Source organism: Chelon labrosus (genome assembly GCF_963514085.1).
Source record: "Chelon labrosus genome assembly, chromosome: 14".
NCBI lineage: Eukaryota > Metazoa > Chordata > Actinopteri > Mugiliformes > Mugilidae > Chelon > Chelon labrosus.
The window spans coordinates 20,681,048-20,697,320 of NC_140347.1; the positions used below are offsets into that span (position 1 = coordinate 20,681,048).

A 16,273-nucleotide genomic window follows, 5' to 3' on the forward strand; every position below is an offset into this window, starting at 1 on the left:
AATTCCCGTAGATCCCAGCGCCAGCCGGAGGTTCAGTCCGCCGTCCAGTAGCCTCCAGCCGGTCCCAGGGAAGATGAACGATGTGAGCTCTCCCGCCGGGCAGCCGGACGCAGCGGCAGCGGTGCCAAGACTGCGTCCCCACGAAAACCGCAGCATGGCCGAGATCATCGCGGACCACCCGGCCGAGCTGGTCCGGACCGACAGCCCCAACTTTCTCTGCTCGGTCCTGCCCTCCCACTGGCGGTGCAACAAGACGCTGCCCGTCGCCTTTAAGGTGAGCCCCGACCCAGTGATGTGCTGCTAAATTAAAATATGTGCGATCCTGGTGTTTACTGTAAGGCAAACAAACACTAAATGAACTCGAAAGCTGTTTTTTATTAAAGAAGTTATGCAGGATTTTTACTTAAATAAGTTGAATAAATTTATTGTAGGGTTGTATTTGTTCCTTGTTTCCCACTTGACTCTTTATCACCTGGATTTATTGAACTTTATGGAAAATGTGTGCTACAAACGTCAGATTGTGTGCTGTTGGTAGCAACATGCGTGATCCGGAAGTCATTAATATGGCGATACAAACAGAAGTAAAGGAAGGAAAATTAAATTAGAAATGAAGTTAATTATGAAAAGTAGTCCACGTGATGTTTAAAGGGCAGCAGTTGGAAGAGTTTGAACGTTTGAAATGAAGAAAAGGAAAGAAAGAAATCACATACTCTTGTCTTCTTACATAGTGTCAGTAAATAAAACAACATTTTATTGATTTTTTTTTTAATAATTAGCAAATGTGATGAACTTATTACGTCTTCTCAAACGTCCTTATCCGGTGAGAAAGACACAAAGACAGCACTATACTGAAGGTGGTGAATCATAATTTTCTCTTTTAGTCTCTACGTGTAAAGGATTCAACAAATATAACAACTTGTTTTTTATGTTATAACCACATTTTGTCCCATTTTAATCTACGTTTTAATGCTTATACTGAAACTATTGTGATTTGTCTTTACACTTCAGCTCAGTGAGATTTTAATAGTTTGAAACGGATAGAAAAAAAATAAACATTTTAAAGGCTCAATGCTGTATATGTTTTAGGCCTTCTGTAGGCTCTTTGAAGCTTGACATAATTTTTGCTCCCATGATATTTCACAGGAAAGGCCCTATTAATTACGTGACAGATTTTATTTAAAGGACGGATCAAAGGCAAAATAAAGTGGAAATTTGTAGCTGTGGCTCTGGCTCCAAATCAAATGTGACACTTTTTATAATATAAGTGTTATTCAACTATTCTTATTGCCACGGCTCTGTAATTATTGGAGCTCTGTAGGCCTGCTCATCCTCTTTTATCTTTATCCAAGAATCTAAATGATAACACCAGGGCCTTGTTTGAGACACTTCATTTGAGATGATTCACATAATCACATTTATAATTTATCAAACCGCTTCAGGGACATAAAATTAAAACCATTTATCATCGTAATTTGGAGGAGGGTGGCATGATGCAAAACGAGGAGTCTGGATGGTGTGTTATGAGTAGAAACTAAACTGAGACAGAGTTTCGGTTTCACGAGGCTTTTGGCTTACATTTTTGTTCACGCTTGAAGATAGAGGAGATGTTGTAGCATAGATGGATGCTATAATCTAGCAGATTTTCGTCACAGGATCGGTGAGTACTCCCTTTAAACTTTGTTCTGACCAGTTCTTGAATTTCTACCCTTTGACCTCTGTGTCTCTGGCAGGTGGTTGCCCTGGGAGACATACCCGACGGGACCGTTGTCACCGTCATGGCGGGCAACGACGAGAACTACTCCGCTGAGCTGCGGAACGCCTCAGGTGTGATGAAGAACCAAGTAGCACGCTTCAACGACCTGCGCTTTGTGGGCCGCAGTGGCCGAGGTGAGAAGCTCTCTGTGCTCCGTTCACTTCACACGGCTGCGATCAGTAGGAGCTATTAGGTTCAGTGGTGTGGATTAGTGGCCACATTCCCTACGTGGCAACCACATAATGATCCCTCTAACTCCAGACTCAAATCCCACCTCCCATCTCCTCAAGTCTGAGTGGTGAATCATGTTGCTTCCATTTTGGTGGCCTTTTAAACGAGGCTTCATAATAAATGTTCTATCTTGTAATCCAGATAGCACAGAGAAGCTTTGTCAAAGCTACTTTTGATCTTTGCCTTTTGGTTTAAGAAACAAAGACAGGATGTGTGACATCCAGAATCAGCTGCATTAGAGAGTGTTAATCTGATAACAAGATATAAGCCTCTTTTTTTTCATGCTTTTCATTCATGTTCACCTGAAATGACCCAGCTCAGTTTGAGGCTCATAAACATGTTGGGTGGTGCTGCAGCCCCACGGCAGATCACTCTCTGTGCATGTCTTCAGGCTGTCAGGCAGAAACGCGCTCCTATTGAGTCAAATGACATTCCCTGAATGTTTGGCATCACGAAAGCGACTCTGTGTGTAATTTACCGGCTTGTTACTAAATCATCTTATTTACAGCTCTAGATTTGGCACTGTCAGTGTGCTCTCGCCCTCTCCAAAATTTCTGAAACTATTTTCCTACAGACTACAGACTTATTTTGTACTCACAGAAAGTGACCGCCTACAATAAGTTGATGGTGATAAGTGTTGTCAGCAGCTATACCAGCAACTTTTGCTTAGCTGTCACAAAGGGAGGGAGCAGGGGAAGTCAGGAGCGATGAGAGGAGAGGAGAGGAGGCATGGTGGCTCGACCTGTTGCCACGGAGACCTTGCGTGCGTCCCTTTGCTGTGACAAGGAATCTAGTAACAGGAAGTGACATAGGAGCCAGGGTAGATCAGACTACGAGGTGTCTGAAATGAATACCCTGCAATGACAGCGATAAGTACAAGGAGAGCAAACTGATAGGATGTTAGATAGCTAAATGTCATGCACAGAGAGAACCCACAGAGATGGACTGTGATCAATAGTTACACAACTGAAATGATGTCGCTGTGTGATGAAAGCACGGATACATTGGACATGTAATTCAGAGAGGAATCAGATACTAATGACAGACGTATTAGTTTAGTGGTGTACCGGCTTACCTTGACGGTAATCACAAATGAGATCACAGCTAATCGACGACAGCAGTAATGATGGCGGGGAGGCAGGAAAGTGACGCACTAGGTGTCCCACTTTATCAGAGATCGCCAGCTCTGCTCCACCCGCATGCACCTCGGATCGGGTATGTGGGACACCTGTTGCATCTGCGATCTGCTATCTCCCCGACTCATCTTATCACTTCTTTGAGCAGCATGTTTATAGAGTGCTGAGCGGAAGAGGGGAGGACACACACGGGCAGACGGCTGTGACTGAATGGACAGCTGCTCGGATGAGTCCCTGCAGCAACCTGCCCCCCACTTCCTGTTTCCTGCGTGCAGCCATGGTTACATGACGCGTCTGCATACCTCAGACGTTAGTGTTGCTGCTGACTTGGCTGTTGCGCTCTGATTCACAGCATTCCTCGTCCGTGCACATAGGAACATTCACACTTGCACAGACAAACGCTCAACCCCAGGGCAGCAACTGCTGGGGATTATCGAGAAAGGAAGTGACTATTAAAATGCCTCTCGCCCACTCACACTGCATTAAAAATTCTGGATAACAAGATACTGGCTCCTGCAGTCAATCTTCCATTTAGACCCTGCCAAGCAACCTAAATAGACCCTCTCAAACAGCCAATGTTGTCTGTTGTTAATCCTCTTAAAGTCCATTTTTCCCAGTTTGTATTGGCTATTATGTGATCACAACCACACTTGTGACTTGGGGATGGTTTAGAGATGAATACCAGTCATTGTCTCCATGGATGGCATGTCATTTGATGTTGTTTGATGTCACTACAGGCAAGAGCTTCACACTGACAATCACAGTATTCACCAACCCACCACAAGTGGCCACTTACCATCGAGCCATAAAGGTCACCGTGGATGGACCACGTGAGCCCAGGAGTGAGTACTAACACACGCACGTTCAGCACATCATGGAATTATGCTTACATGCGAGAAAGAACGCGTAGTCCTTGCATTGATTTAATTATAATCAGTGATTTATTATTGTGCTTACAAAATATGAGGGAGTCACAAGAGACAGGTTTCAAAAAGGCCAAGGCAGCAGAGGCCAAAACGTCCTTTAGTCCTCCAAAAATACTTCATTTCCCATAATACTACACAACAGATGAAAGCCTGCACCTCTGGTTTGTGTTGCAGGATCAGATTTTAGATCAGACTTCTTGTGACATCATCAGTGTTTCTTTTTCAAACTGTGGAAAATACACAGCGGAGCCACAGTGACTCAACTATTATTACACAGCAACATCTGAAGAGGATGTGCAAAATCCGTGTAGTGGCCCTTTAACTGAGCAGTGGGCGTGGCTCACTGTGCAGCCAGCCAATGGCGGCAGGCGCACATCTAAAAATGATGACAGGGTATTAAAAAACGGAAATGAACAAAAGCGGTTTTACTGGAAACAGTTCTAAATTGTGTTAATTTAGAACTCAACAGGCCGTTAATTGAAGATAACCTCTCAGGAAGCTGGTCAGCCTCCCATGTGACAATTTGAGAGACAGAGGAGAAACAAAATTTGAGACAAAGTATTCCTGAGAGGGTACACTGGGTAGCAGAGTGCTAGCATCAGCTCATTTTAATGGGCCATATAAAAACAACTGAGGAGGAAAAAAAAAACTTTACTATAGCCATCAGTGCCAACTGGTCTGGCATGCAGCTGTTTCCACAACCCTCCTCCCTATTCATAAAAAAAGAAAACATATTCTCATCTCATGGCGTCTCAATGAACAATATCACATCACAAACAACCCACCCACTCGCCTGCCCTGTCACATATGGCACCAAGACACGCGGAGACACAGAGGAGCCGGGAGACAGTAGGATTAGTACCACCATCAGTCTCCGTTGTAGGAAACCTGCCCGTGGTGCCAAAAAATGCCTCACACACTCGACATTCAGCGCTCATCAACATGCACCCTGAAACAAAGGCATATGCTTGTCCTCAAACGCACATGTACTCACGATCACACCCACTCGCTCCCCCCCTCCTCGCCATCCGTTCTCACTCTCGAGCCATCTTGTTTGATCAAAAGCATTTCCTGTGCATCTGCCGTCCCCCGTCAGATGACTTTCAAACAAGTCCTGTTATTTGGTGGCGAGCAGATGGGAGTCGGAACTGAAATTGTTTAGAAAAGCTTGGTTTGGCCTCAACAAAGTTGCTGTCTTAGACTTGCGTCCAGAGAGCCTTACTGGGAGCCTGAACATGTGAGGAGTGGTATATCTCATTCTACCTGTGAGTAGATTCTGGCAGAGTGAAGACACATTCACTCATTGTTTTTCCTTCAATTTGCGGTCGCAGAAAAAGGTTAACGTTTGCATGTTCTAACTTCAGTCTCAGGACAGTAATTTAAGCAATAAAGACTATGTCATCATACATAACCCCTGAACTTCTTTCCTTTGCTGTTAAGTGGTCAGAATTACATTGGTGGTATAATTTACCCAAAAACTACAGCCAGAACACGTCTCCCTCTCAGGGGTCATTAAGCCGAGGTCGAAGTGTGGCAAAACACACATGTGCCCTCTCCTCCGAGCCTCCCCTCCTCCAGGTTTTCCAGCGCGGAGACTTCGGAGCTGAGAGCACCGGCTGTCTCCAAAACTGCGATTCTATCTGTGAACGCTTCATTGAGACATGGGGGGCTTTGTCGGCCATTACAGCTCTATTTTGTGTTAAACGAGTGGGTAATTAGGAGGCCTGTGGTATACGGGGCGCCTACAGGGAGGGGTCCGCACAGAGAAGGAACAGTAGTTGACATACACTGGCACTCTGTGGTCCTCCTCTGTAAAAACACTGTGTTGTTTCTAGAAAATGAGTTGACAATAACACTAGATTTCAACGTGGGCTAAATGTAGAACATTCTTTTATTGACATATTTTCTCTCCTTCTTAATGACTCGCCTGCTTGTGGGTGTCTCTTTCAGGAAGGACATTTTGTTTCAGTGTGTTTGATGAGCCTTATGGTAGCCATATGAGTCTTTCAGGGGGATGTCATTTCCCCCCGGCGGTTCCTCATCTAATATCAGTGGGGTAAAGCGGGACCACCCATGAACGAACGGGGCTCATATCTCTGAACTGCGGAGTGGAGCCTTAGTTAATTAATTGCGTGGTTAGAGTGACGAATATCACTGAGGCCTAGGTTAAAGATCTGTGGTTTGATTTTCCTCAGAGGCTTACAGTGTGTGTGTGCGGGTATGGTAAGCGGTTAGTCAGGTCCCTCTGGCCACTGTGTTATTAGCGGGAGGCTAACTCGGTTTCTGTGGCTCGCATTGTACTTAATCGCTTGACAGCTCTTGGTTACCCTGTGGTTTGCCACTGTACCAACAACTGTGTGCGTCTGTGTGTGGGTTCATGAGCAATGTGTCTGCTGGTGTAGATATGATTTGAAAATGCACGTACGTCTGCTTTGTAGCGCCGGTGTCTGCTCGTGTGCAGCCCCACGACATGTTTTGCAGAGAGAGTGTGCGTTATTGGTGTCATTAGTCTAGTGTAGCCACAGTGCTGATTTGGAGCACAGCTAATAGGCCTCATTAAATGTCATTTTGAGCTAATAGACAGGGAGTGGCTGTTTAAACCAATATGCTTTTATAGGTGGTTCTGTCTCCCTTCAGCTGCTCCTGAAGGTGGCTGTGGCCAGCTGAGACAAACTTCCTGAGTGATAATAGCCCAGCCGTAATAACACAATATACAAGGCTTTCTGTCCAAACCCACTGTTCTCATTATAGTTAATTGATGACAGACAAACATGGAAGGTGGCAGTAACCATTGTGGCATCGCACATACTGTGTCTTGCCGTGTCATATTGCCTCGGTTATTCCACATAATGAGAGTGTGTGTGTGTGTGTGTGAGAGAGAGAGAGAGAGAGAGAGAGCCATGCGCCGGCGGTGGAGGTTAGCGGTCAGGCCCGTCTCTGCTCTCTGGCGTTCCTGAAGCCGTCGGGTCTTGGGGGTTCTGGGCTTGGGGACGGGGTCGTGTTTTGGTTCGGTTTTGGTCAGGGTGTTAACAAGCCTGGTGAAGAGGCCCCTGGTACTTACACGCCTGCAGACAATATTAGTGGTTCAGGAGACCAGTCTGCCAAGCCAAACTCTCGCGACGCACACACACACTCGCTCACACACAGGCACACAATACCAACAGGCACATATGCTATGTATTGACCATAATAGCAATTTAATTTTGCACAAAGTTCTTCAGAGAGCAAGAATTAGAAGATGAATATGTGCATAAATATAACTAGAAAAATGCAGTAATGAGTAAAATACTCAAGGAGAATCTGGTTGTGAATGATGAGCATAAAAATGTATGTAGAGGGACTAAAACATTGATAGACAAGCAGAAGTTTGTCTGACAGGTAATTCCAAAGCTAAGAAGTCCTCACAGTGAAGGCTTTGTCTTCTTCAGTGACTAACCTGGACATCCCTCAGGAATACTCATCACTCGGTTATGTTTTGTGAGCAAAAGATAATCATTTGGAAATGAGAATTGATTCTGAATCCAATCCTGACGCAAATGGATTGGAACTTGAATTGATTGCCAAAGGATCACACTCCTGTAAACAATCTTATTCAAGTGGTTGTGAGGTTACAACCCGTCAAAACTTTTAAAAAATGCCATCTCTGGAATCTTTAGCCTGGAAACAGTATGAGTAAGTGAGATGACTTCAGTATCATTGGTCATGATGACACCTTTGGTGTCATCACACACAACCACACACATGCCATTACATGCACTGGCAGGGTACTGTTACCTGCACAGGGCCTGGACTTTGTTCCCCACAGCAGCCGTTTACTCTCAGTGCTAAATGCTGAGAGCTTCACAGATGCTAATTACGTTGTACCACAATATTTAGATGATGTCAGCCAGCTACCATTTAATTTCCTCGCATTATGTGCAGGAGTGAGGCCCTTTATCTGTGTGTATTATCACGCTGTCAGAAACTGCCTCAAGCAGCCCGTCCAAAAGTAGAGCGTGCTTTTGTTCCATATCCAGTTAATTAAAGAGGATTTCAGAAGATTCACCTATCTGCTGTCGCCTCACTTCAAGCGGGCTTTAACAATGAGAGCCGGACAAATAAAACTCACCCAAACATCAAGAAGAAAGGGAATGAAAAGAAAGAGGAAGGGAGGAGGGGGGAAAAAGAGAGAAGAGAAAAAAAAAAAAAAAACACTTCAGGCTTTTCCAGAGGCAGCCAGTCACTTGAATGTCTTATGAAGTTCCTTGAAGAGGTGCCAAGGCCTCTACAACGCAAAACACAAAATTATTCAGTGGGAGGGAGAGACAAAGAGGGAGACAGAAGAATAAAGAGTGAGAAGGGGAGGCAGAAAGCGAATTATAATGGGAGATAAAGATAAAAAGTCTGGATTCGGTTGGCTCCAAGATGCAACAGAAAACATCTCAGTAGGATTTGTTCTCCCCTGTTCTGAATCAAAACACTTTAATGTGAGCAGAGAGGTGCAGAGAGAGGCTGTCTGAAAACCACACACAAGCCGAGCTGTGTGTGTGTGTGTGTGTGAGCGTGTGTGCACTTTAAACTTTGTACAGTATTGTACAAATGTGTATAAAGTGTGTTTGAGTTCAATAAATGTATCGCCTTTGGGAATTGTTGTGTATGTAGATGTGTGTGTGTGTGTGTGCCCTTCCCTTGCCTGGCTAGCTTCCTCCAGGCTGGAACGCATGGACCACACAGACGGCTGGCAGCTCTCCACGACAGCCTGGCTCCCCCTTTCTCTCTTTTTCCTTCTCTCCTTCGCTGCCTCGTCTCCCACACCTCCTCTCTCTTTTTTCACTTCTTCCTCTTTTCTCTCCTTTTCCCCCAATTCTGTTTTTTATTGTCTTCTTTTTCTCTTCTCCCTCCCTCCCTCCCTCCCTCCCTCTCCTCCCTTTCCTCCCTTATTACCAGACCCCCATGGTAGACTGGCGTTCTACCCCCTTGAGCCATGCTTTGCCAGCTTCAGATTGCCACCTGAAATAATTCATTGTTTCTGACCACTCCACAAAAAACAACATGGCCTCTGTGAGGGCCCTGAATAAAAAAAGTGAAATGTGGACCCAGTGTATTCATTCATCGACTTTACTGTTCCACCGTGAGATGACTGACACACTCATACACAGACTGGCTGATTCAACCCAGGCTCCATGAGCATGGGGGGGTGTTCTGACTCAGCCCCAAAGATACATTCATCCAAGCTCACCCAGTGATCATAAACCAGACTGAGGGGCTTAGAGGGCATGACGTGACACCAAATTTATAAATTATCCCATTTATTCAGGATTTCTGGCGCTCTACATTTTCCTCACATGTTACTGAGTCAGGCTTCAGGCAGGAGAATTTCCTACTGATGTGTCGGTGGCGATGGTTGAAACTTGATGTGTTCAAAGAGGAGGACCTTTAAAGCCATAGTGCAGGACTTTTAAATATAAATGAACATTCGAGCCCTTAAATGAGTCAAATGAGTTCACACAGTGCTGATTAAGCTAATCAACAGCAGGTAAATCTGTCTGTATTTCAGGATATACAGGAATTTTAAATGGGCGACATTCCCTCGGTGGAATAGCAGTAACGATGAATTCAGAGCAACTGTAGCAACAGAGTTAAAGTAGGTTAGGAAAAGTCGTCTGCAGACGCTCGGTGTTCAAATGATTACATTATCCATAAGCTGGAACCCTAATACCACTGCTGTTGCCTTTTAGAAGCAACTGAGGCTAACAGTTTAGCAAGCTAATGACCAGGTGACTAAATGTGAGAAAAAAATGCGAAATCAACAAACACATAACCATTAACTCGGACCGTACAGAAAATTTCCACTTACCAGGTTGTGAATATCACAAGCAGGAGCAATTCATGTGTCATACATATATGTCAACCGTGTTTTTGTAATTCCTGTCACTGCCATAAGGGGGAAACAACAAGTTTGCGCTGTACCTTTAAATATTAATATTCTGGAAATATGCTTATATTTGCAGCTAGGTGGGACGTGAGAGTTGATTCTACTCTCTAGTAAATATGAAGCTATAACCAAGAGGCATTAGTTTAGCTTAGCACTGAACACATGGGAAACAGCCATCTTGGCTTTCTCATATTCACCTAGCAGACTCTCTAAAGCTCACTGATGAACACATTATGTCTTGTTTCTGTCATATCAATTTTATTAACTTTAGAGAAAGCTGGACTAGCTGTTCCTTCGTTTCCTGTCTATGCTAAGCTAGCATGCTACTGTCTGTAGCTTCCTAAACTGTATGTTATTTTTGTCCTGAGAGTGGTATAAAATCTTTTGTCTTTTTCTTTGACTCTTCAGGAAAAAAAATAATCAGTAGATTTCACAAAATTCGTTCACCCATTCATAACATTTTAGTGCCTTGAACCACCGAAGACGAAAAAAAAGTACATTAATACCTTGTCTTGTACTTGCCGTGTGAAATCCTATACAAATTATTCTTTAGCTTAAAGAGCTGCAGGGTATCTGAGGGATATTTTCAACCCGGACACATAAAGGAACAGCTTACATTTCATCAGAGATCTCTGTGCTTACGCTGAGATTCAAACTAATCCTGCCATTAATTACAGAGGACTTATATTCTATTTGCCTACTTGCTCTTACTAACTGTTATCAGATCTGCAGGGGTGAGTTGAATCCAGACTTATGTCTGTGGGACGGCTGAAATAATACTATTCTAAGGATCACTGGGCAACTGTGTGATTAGAGATACTATCTATAGAGGTGTTATCTAATCATCATTAATCTTTTATAGTGTGTGTGCCTGTGTGAGCCGGTAGTGTGCAATGATTGCGTGTGCCGAAGTGTGTTTCCATACGTCCTGTCTCGCACGTGTGTGTGTTTCTGCGCCTGTGCAAGTTGCTCACATCTGGTCTGAATCTGTCCATGTTTCCGGCTGCTGGCTGGGCAGGGAAGTGGCAGGCGCTATCGAAAATCTCCGCTGTTTTCACAGGGATGATGGGAATCTCAGGGACTTTCCCTACGGCAGTGAAATCATCCGCCTTTCCCGCTCCTTTAAATACCCCCGGCTCATTCCTCCGCCCTGCTAGGGTTCCGATAAAACAGCTGAGACTGTCTTGTGTTTGGCAACAGTTGTCGTCTAAAAGGTGTAATTAACTCATGAAAAACTGTATTTACTGTCAGGGCCTGCTAAACTAATGGACTTGAGGTCTGGCTGTTTGGAGTGTAAATTGGACCTTAATGCGGTGGTTGACATGCTGCATTCCTATAGGAGAAAAATACAGAGGTTTACTTTAAACCTGGTCGTGTCAGTAGATATAGGATGGTCCAGGATGGGAGCTGAGAGTTGCTGAAATTGTGACAGAAGATTTAAGCTACCAGTGAGGGACCTTATCATTCACATCATGTTTTAATCTTCCTAGATATACATCAAAATATCTGCATGGAATTTGCGATTGAGTTCAAAGATGTTGAAATCCTAAACCCCTTCTTAACTATTTCACCATTCGCTTCACTCAGCGCCCTTCATGGAGCCTGTGTCGCCTGACTTGTCCGGACGCATGCAGCGCTCTTAATTTACTGGTCATCAGGGTCTCTTCTTCTCCCTGTGCCTCCTCCCAAGTTGCGTCTGTCCCCCTCTGTCTCCCTTGGTCTTCCATTGCTATTTATTCCCATCACTAGGAGACAGGCTGTGCACAAAGCCCTCACTGTGTCCCAAGGCTTTTTTAGAATAGAAATTCAGTCTGTTGAAAATGGAAACGCTTTGATTGACTGGGCACAGCTTGCACAGACAGAGACGAGGATCGCCAAACGGGCAGCACAAATGATCCGCGGGAACGATGGGGAAATATTAATGAAATATGGACTTGAATTATGTTATAAAGTCTTCAATGAGCTGAGGTTTTTAAGTAGCCGATATTATTGTCTGCTCCAAAGCAACTAGAAGAAGCCGATGATGAGATTGTCTGTTTATTTTGAGCCGGACGATGCCAGTCCGCTAACGTCACTGTAATAAAAATCATGGTCTGTCTGCCTGTCATTGGCCGCCTAAGTCACATTTCATCGCAGCAGTATTTGGTATTAAAATTCCGGACCGTTGTTGCGGAGTCAATTCATTTGTTGTCAGATGGTTAGTAATGGCGTATCTGAGGCTGAAATAATGTTTTGATGTTGTCGTAAAAAAATGCTCCGTGGTTTTTGAAGGATTTCGTCCTTGTCATTTTGAATTTAGTTGACAGTGAAAGTGAAAAAAGTCTGCAGAAAGAGAAAAGGCTGGGTGTAACAAGCAACGCAGCCCCTCAGCCGGGATGCCATTACATACGCATTAGGCTGTGTGAAGGTTCATGTGGTTTTTGATCTTCATAATGATGCTTTAGTAACACAACTGATTAATCTTTTTCGGGATTGCTTTGTTCACCTTCTCCTCGCTCCTACACCGCCTCCCTGTTATACTATAGGTGCAGTGCCAGGTCTTTGTTCCCAGTCCAGGCAGTAGGCAGGTTGGGCAGGATTCTGAAGCAGCTCGTTGTTTCTCCCTGGGCCAGCTGGAGCTCTGCCAAGCACAGCAGGAGTTTCTACACTCTTCTGTTTGATATTTACTTTGCCGCCTTTACAGGGGAACTAGTGCAAGACCAGACAGACGTACCGACAGAGGACTGTCTCCCTGTCTACCCCACCTTTGCTAAGCTATAGTCTACACCGGGGCAAGTTTTGATTCGGTTGCCACTGTAGGCCCCATAGGGCTGCTGGGACAGGGATGGGCTCTGATAGAGCGAGTGACACGCTGTCTTGTGTTAAGCCTGTTTGCTTACTTACCGTGTACGTGTTAGCAAAGTGTAGGCACTGTATTTGCATATCAGAGGAGTGTAGGGTTACCAGCCTGAACAAGTGATGAGAATAGAAGCGGGGATATGAATGGTATAAAATTAACTGCGAAGGCATGCAGGAAATGATCAGGCATAATATATTTGGCAAGGGTTGTGACTCCTGTGGGGATAATGGGGCAATGGCGTGAGAGCTTGTGTTTACCTGAGGAAGAAGATAAAACTGAACATACATGCAACATCGCCCTCTTAGTACACCTCTCTTTTCACTCTCATTTTTTTGCTCTAGTTTTTGTTGAGTAGCAGGATGTGGGATCCCGTTCCTAAAAGCTTCCCCGGCTCCTCCTTGTTAAAGCATGACACGAAAAAATTAGTCATTAAGATGTTCATTGTACAGGATAACTTACAAACTCTGCGCTAAGAGAACAGCAAACAACCCCAGAGCTGAATGTTGACATTATTTCACAGTGATAAAAATATGACTAGCATGCAACTGCTCTCATAATCTCTGATTAAATAAAATAGCGACCCTTTGTTACGTCAACATAACTGTTGCAACGCTGCTTTCCTGTGTCTGCAGGGCATCGTCAAAAGCTTGAGGATCCTCCCAAAACTGGCCTGTTCTCAGACCGCCTCACTGAGTTGGAGAGGATGAGGGTGAGGGTCCCCACTCAAGGCCCCCGGCCAACTCTCAACGCAGCGGCCAACTCCTTCAACCCACAGGGACAGACACAGATAACAGGTGAGCTCCCAAAACCTGCTCTCACCCACGGTGAACCAGAACCAGCAAAACATCAAGCATCTCAACCTCTGGGATGATGTAGTGTCTTGCATTACATACAAATATTAATTTTTTTTTTTGCACAAATATTCATCTTCACAATTTATGATGTCTGTGAATGTTTTTTTTCTGATTTAATACACCCTGATAGAACACACATTACTCAGGATTACATTGAATTTCATCATTGTACATGTTATTATTTCCTTATCATATCAGCTCAATATCAGAGACAATATTCTTAATAATATCGCAAATGATTTTGAACAGCCAAGAAACTATAGCTGAAGAAACAGTAACGACTACAGTGTGCACCACACTCTTTCTGAACACGGTCCTGTGTGTGAGGTGAAATATCAAACCCACGACTGGAGCCGCAGGCACATCTTGATAGGACCAGTGGTTGCGCCATAAATCGCAAGATTGCAGTGTGTCTCGTTGCCTCTGAGATCGTTTGTCTTTCTCGGCTCCACCAATCTATCAGTCTTGGACGGTAACACCATCTCTCACGGTTCGGGATGGCGGCTACACAATTGGCCACACCTCGGGAGGCCAGTCACACGTGGCCATTTAACTCTTAGTTACTCTCTGGTGGTGCTACTTAGTGGATCATTTGAGGCATGGTTAAACAGCATAAAAGTGTAGCAATGAGTATTATATACTGGACTGAATGGAGCGTGGGAGTGAAACATACAATAGCCTGTCATCTGCATCACCTGCAACTTTGCAGATGTTTTATTATTTTATTATTATTTAATATTAATTTTATATATAAGTGGGTGTTCATTTGCTTATAAAATTGAACTGTCAGTGATTAGTATTTTTACTACTGATTGGAGTTGTAAAATCTGGGCAACTATTTTCCCATTTCAGCTGTTAGCTGTTAGCTGTTAGCTGTTAGCTACTGTTAGCTACCGTTAGCTACTATTAGCTGTTTCGGCCGCACTCTTTCTCCAGGTTCAACAAATTACATTCCTCTGTGCTCTTTAATCAACCCTTACTTGAGATTACTTTGGTAACTCTTTGAACACATCATTATTTATTTTTAGGCGTCTTTGTTTAGCCACTGTTTTTAGCAAATGATCTCTGCTAGCTTGCTAAGCAGTTTCATACACTCTTAGAAGTGAATATACTTTTTAATGAAACATTAATTATTTCAATTAGTTGCGCAAATCTCCATCTCCACATCTCCACACCCCGTAACCCTCAGTTCCCTAGCTGTACATATATTTGTATACGCTACATAAAATCCTGGTCTCAATCAACTTCCTTGCCCTGTTTTCGTGTTGCTGCGCAGACACAATGATAAAGCGCGCTGTGGTTGTCTGCTGGTGTGTTTACACCCTGGGTGAGTGCCAGCAAGGCTCTCTGTGCCTTAGCTACAAGCACAATGTTTTATAAGGCAAACAGGAAGATCTTCTCTTCGAAGGTAAACATCAGATGTGTCATTATAGAGGATGTTGCATAACGAGCCCAACTGATACTTACCCCTAAACACGAGCGCAGAGAAACAGAGACACAAATAATGTCTGCAGTTTTTGTGAATGTTGTTGTCGTGTTTCAGCAAAAACAATTAGAATATTTGAGCTAGCATGTGGCCCACTGGTAATTATTCTTTCTTTCTTTTCCTGTCTGTTTTTTTTCTCTTTGTATGTCTTCTTGGGCTTTTTTTTTTTTTTTTACTTTTACTTTTGTTTCTCTTTCCCTCCCTCACTTCATTTCTCCCCATCAGACCCTCGTCAGTCCCAGTCCTCTCCTCCATGGTCTTATGAACAGACGTATCCGTCCTACCTGAGTCCCATGGCGTCCCCCTCAGTCCACTCCACCACCCCCCTCTCCTCCAGCCGAGGCACGGGCCTGCCTGCCATCAGTGACGTGCCTAGACGATTGCCAGGTAGAACCACTACTCAGCCACATTCTGAAACCACCCAGTCTCCTCGTCCCGTCAGCTTTATCTGATCTGCTACAAGTAGTTCACTTATAACATCCGATAGAAGGGGGAGAAAGGCAGGCGTGCATGTACATCATTTCACACAAAAACATATATAGATTAAAAAAAGAGAATAGTACAGCACAGCATGCCGCTGTTAGCTCATTCTCTAATGAGTGTGAGGAAGTCCTGTCTGTCCAGAGAGCAGTTTGAGTGCCTTTTTTCAAACAGTGGAGGAAAAAAGCGATTGTTTCCTTTTTTCCTAACTCCCAGCCTTTGATCCCAAAGGAGTACGGGTAATAACAGGCCGGGGGATAATAACAGGCTCGTGACTGACAAATAAAGTGTCTTTACAGCGATACGCCACTCTCACAAAGCATTCTGGGTAACTGCATTAGCCAGTCTGCTTGCAGTAACGGCAGCATCTGTGTTCCAATTTGTCCCCCTTTTTTTTAACTCTACTGCTCCTTTAAAATCCTTACATGCCGCCAGACAAGTTTCTCCCCCATACACCTGTTTGACTCGGTGCCATTTTTTTTTTTCAACCCTTCTTTTTCTTTCTGCTTCCTTGTGCTAACATACTACACCCTCCTCTGCATGTGTGTGTGCGTGTGCCCCGAGCGAGGGTGAGTGATTAAGCGATGCAGCCGTGTGACTCTGCATCAGAAAGGGTTTAAAATCCAGCCAGCTGCCTTGTCAGCTTTGATTAGT

General features: G+C 44.2%; 1 protein-coding gene across 4 annotated transcripts in view; it reads left to right on the forward strand.

Moving 5' to 3' along the window:
- Positions 1 to 16,273, forward strand: part of runx2b (RUNX family transcription factor 2b) — a 36,799-nt gene that overhangs the window by 17,604 nt on the left and 2,922 nt on the right. For 3 of the 4 annotated variants that reach the window (XM_084560175.1, XM_084560174.1, XM_084560176.1), the window contains 5 exons: positions 12 to 274; positions 1,731 to 1,887; positions 3,858 to 3,962; positions 13,432 to 13,593; positions 15,365 to 15,526. In XM_084560175.1, coding sequence (XP_084416301.1) covers positions 12 to 274; positions 1,731 to 1,887; positions 3,858 to 3,962; positions 13,432 to 13,593; positions 15,365 to 15,526 — 849 coding nt within the window. The remainder of the gene's footprint in view (positions 1 to 11; positions 275 to 1,730; positions 1,888 to 3,857; positions 3,963 to 13,431; positions 13,594 to 15,364; positions 15,527 to 16,273) is intronic. The other variant, XM_084560177.1, reaches the window with a different exon arrangement.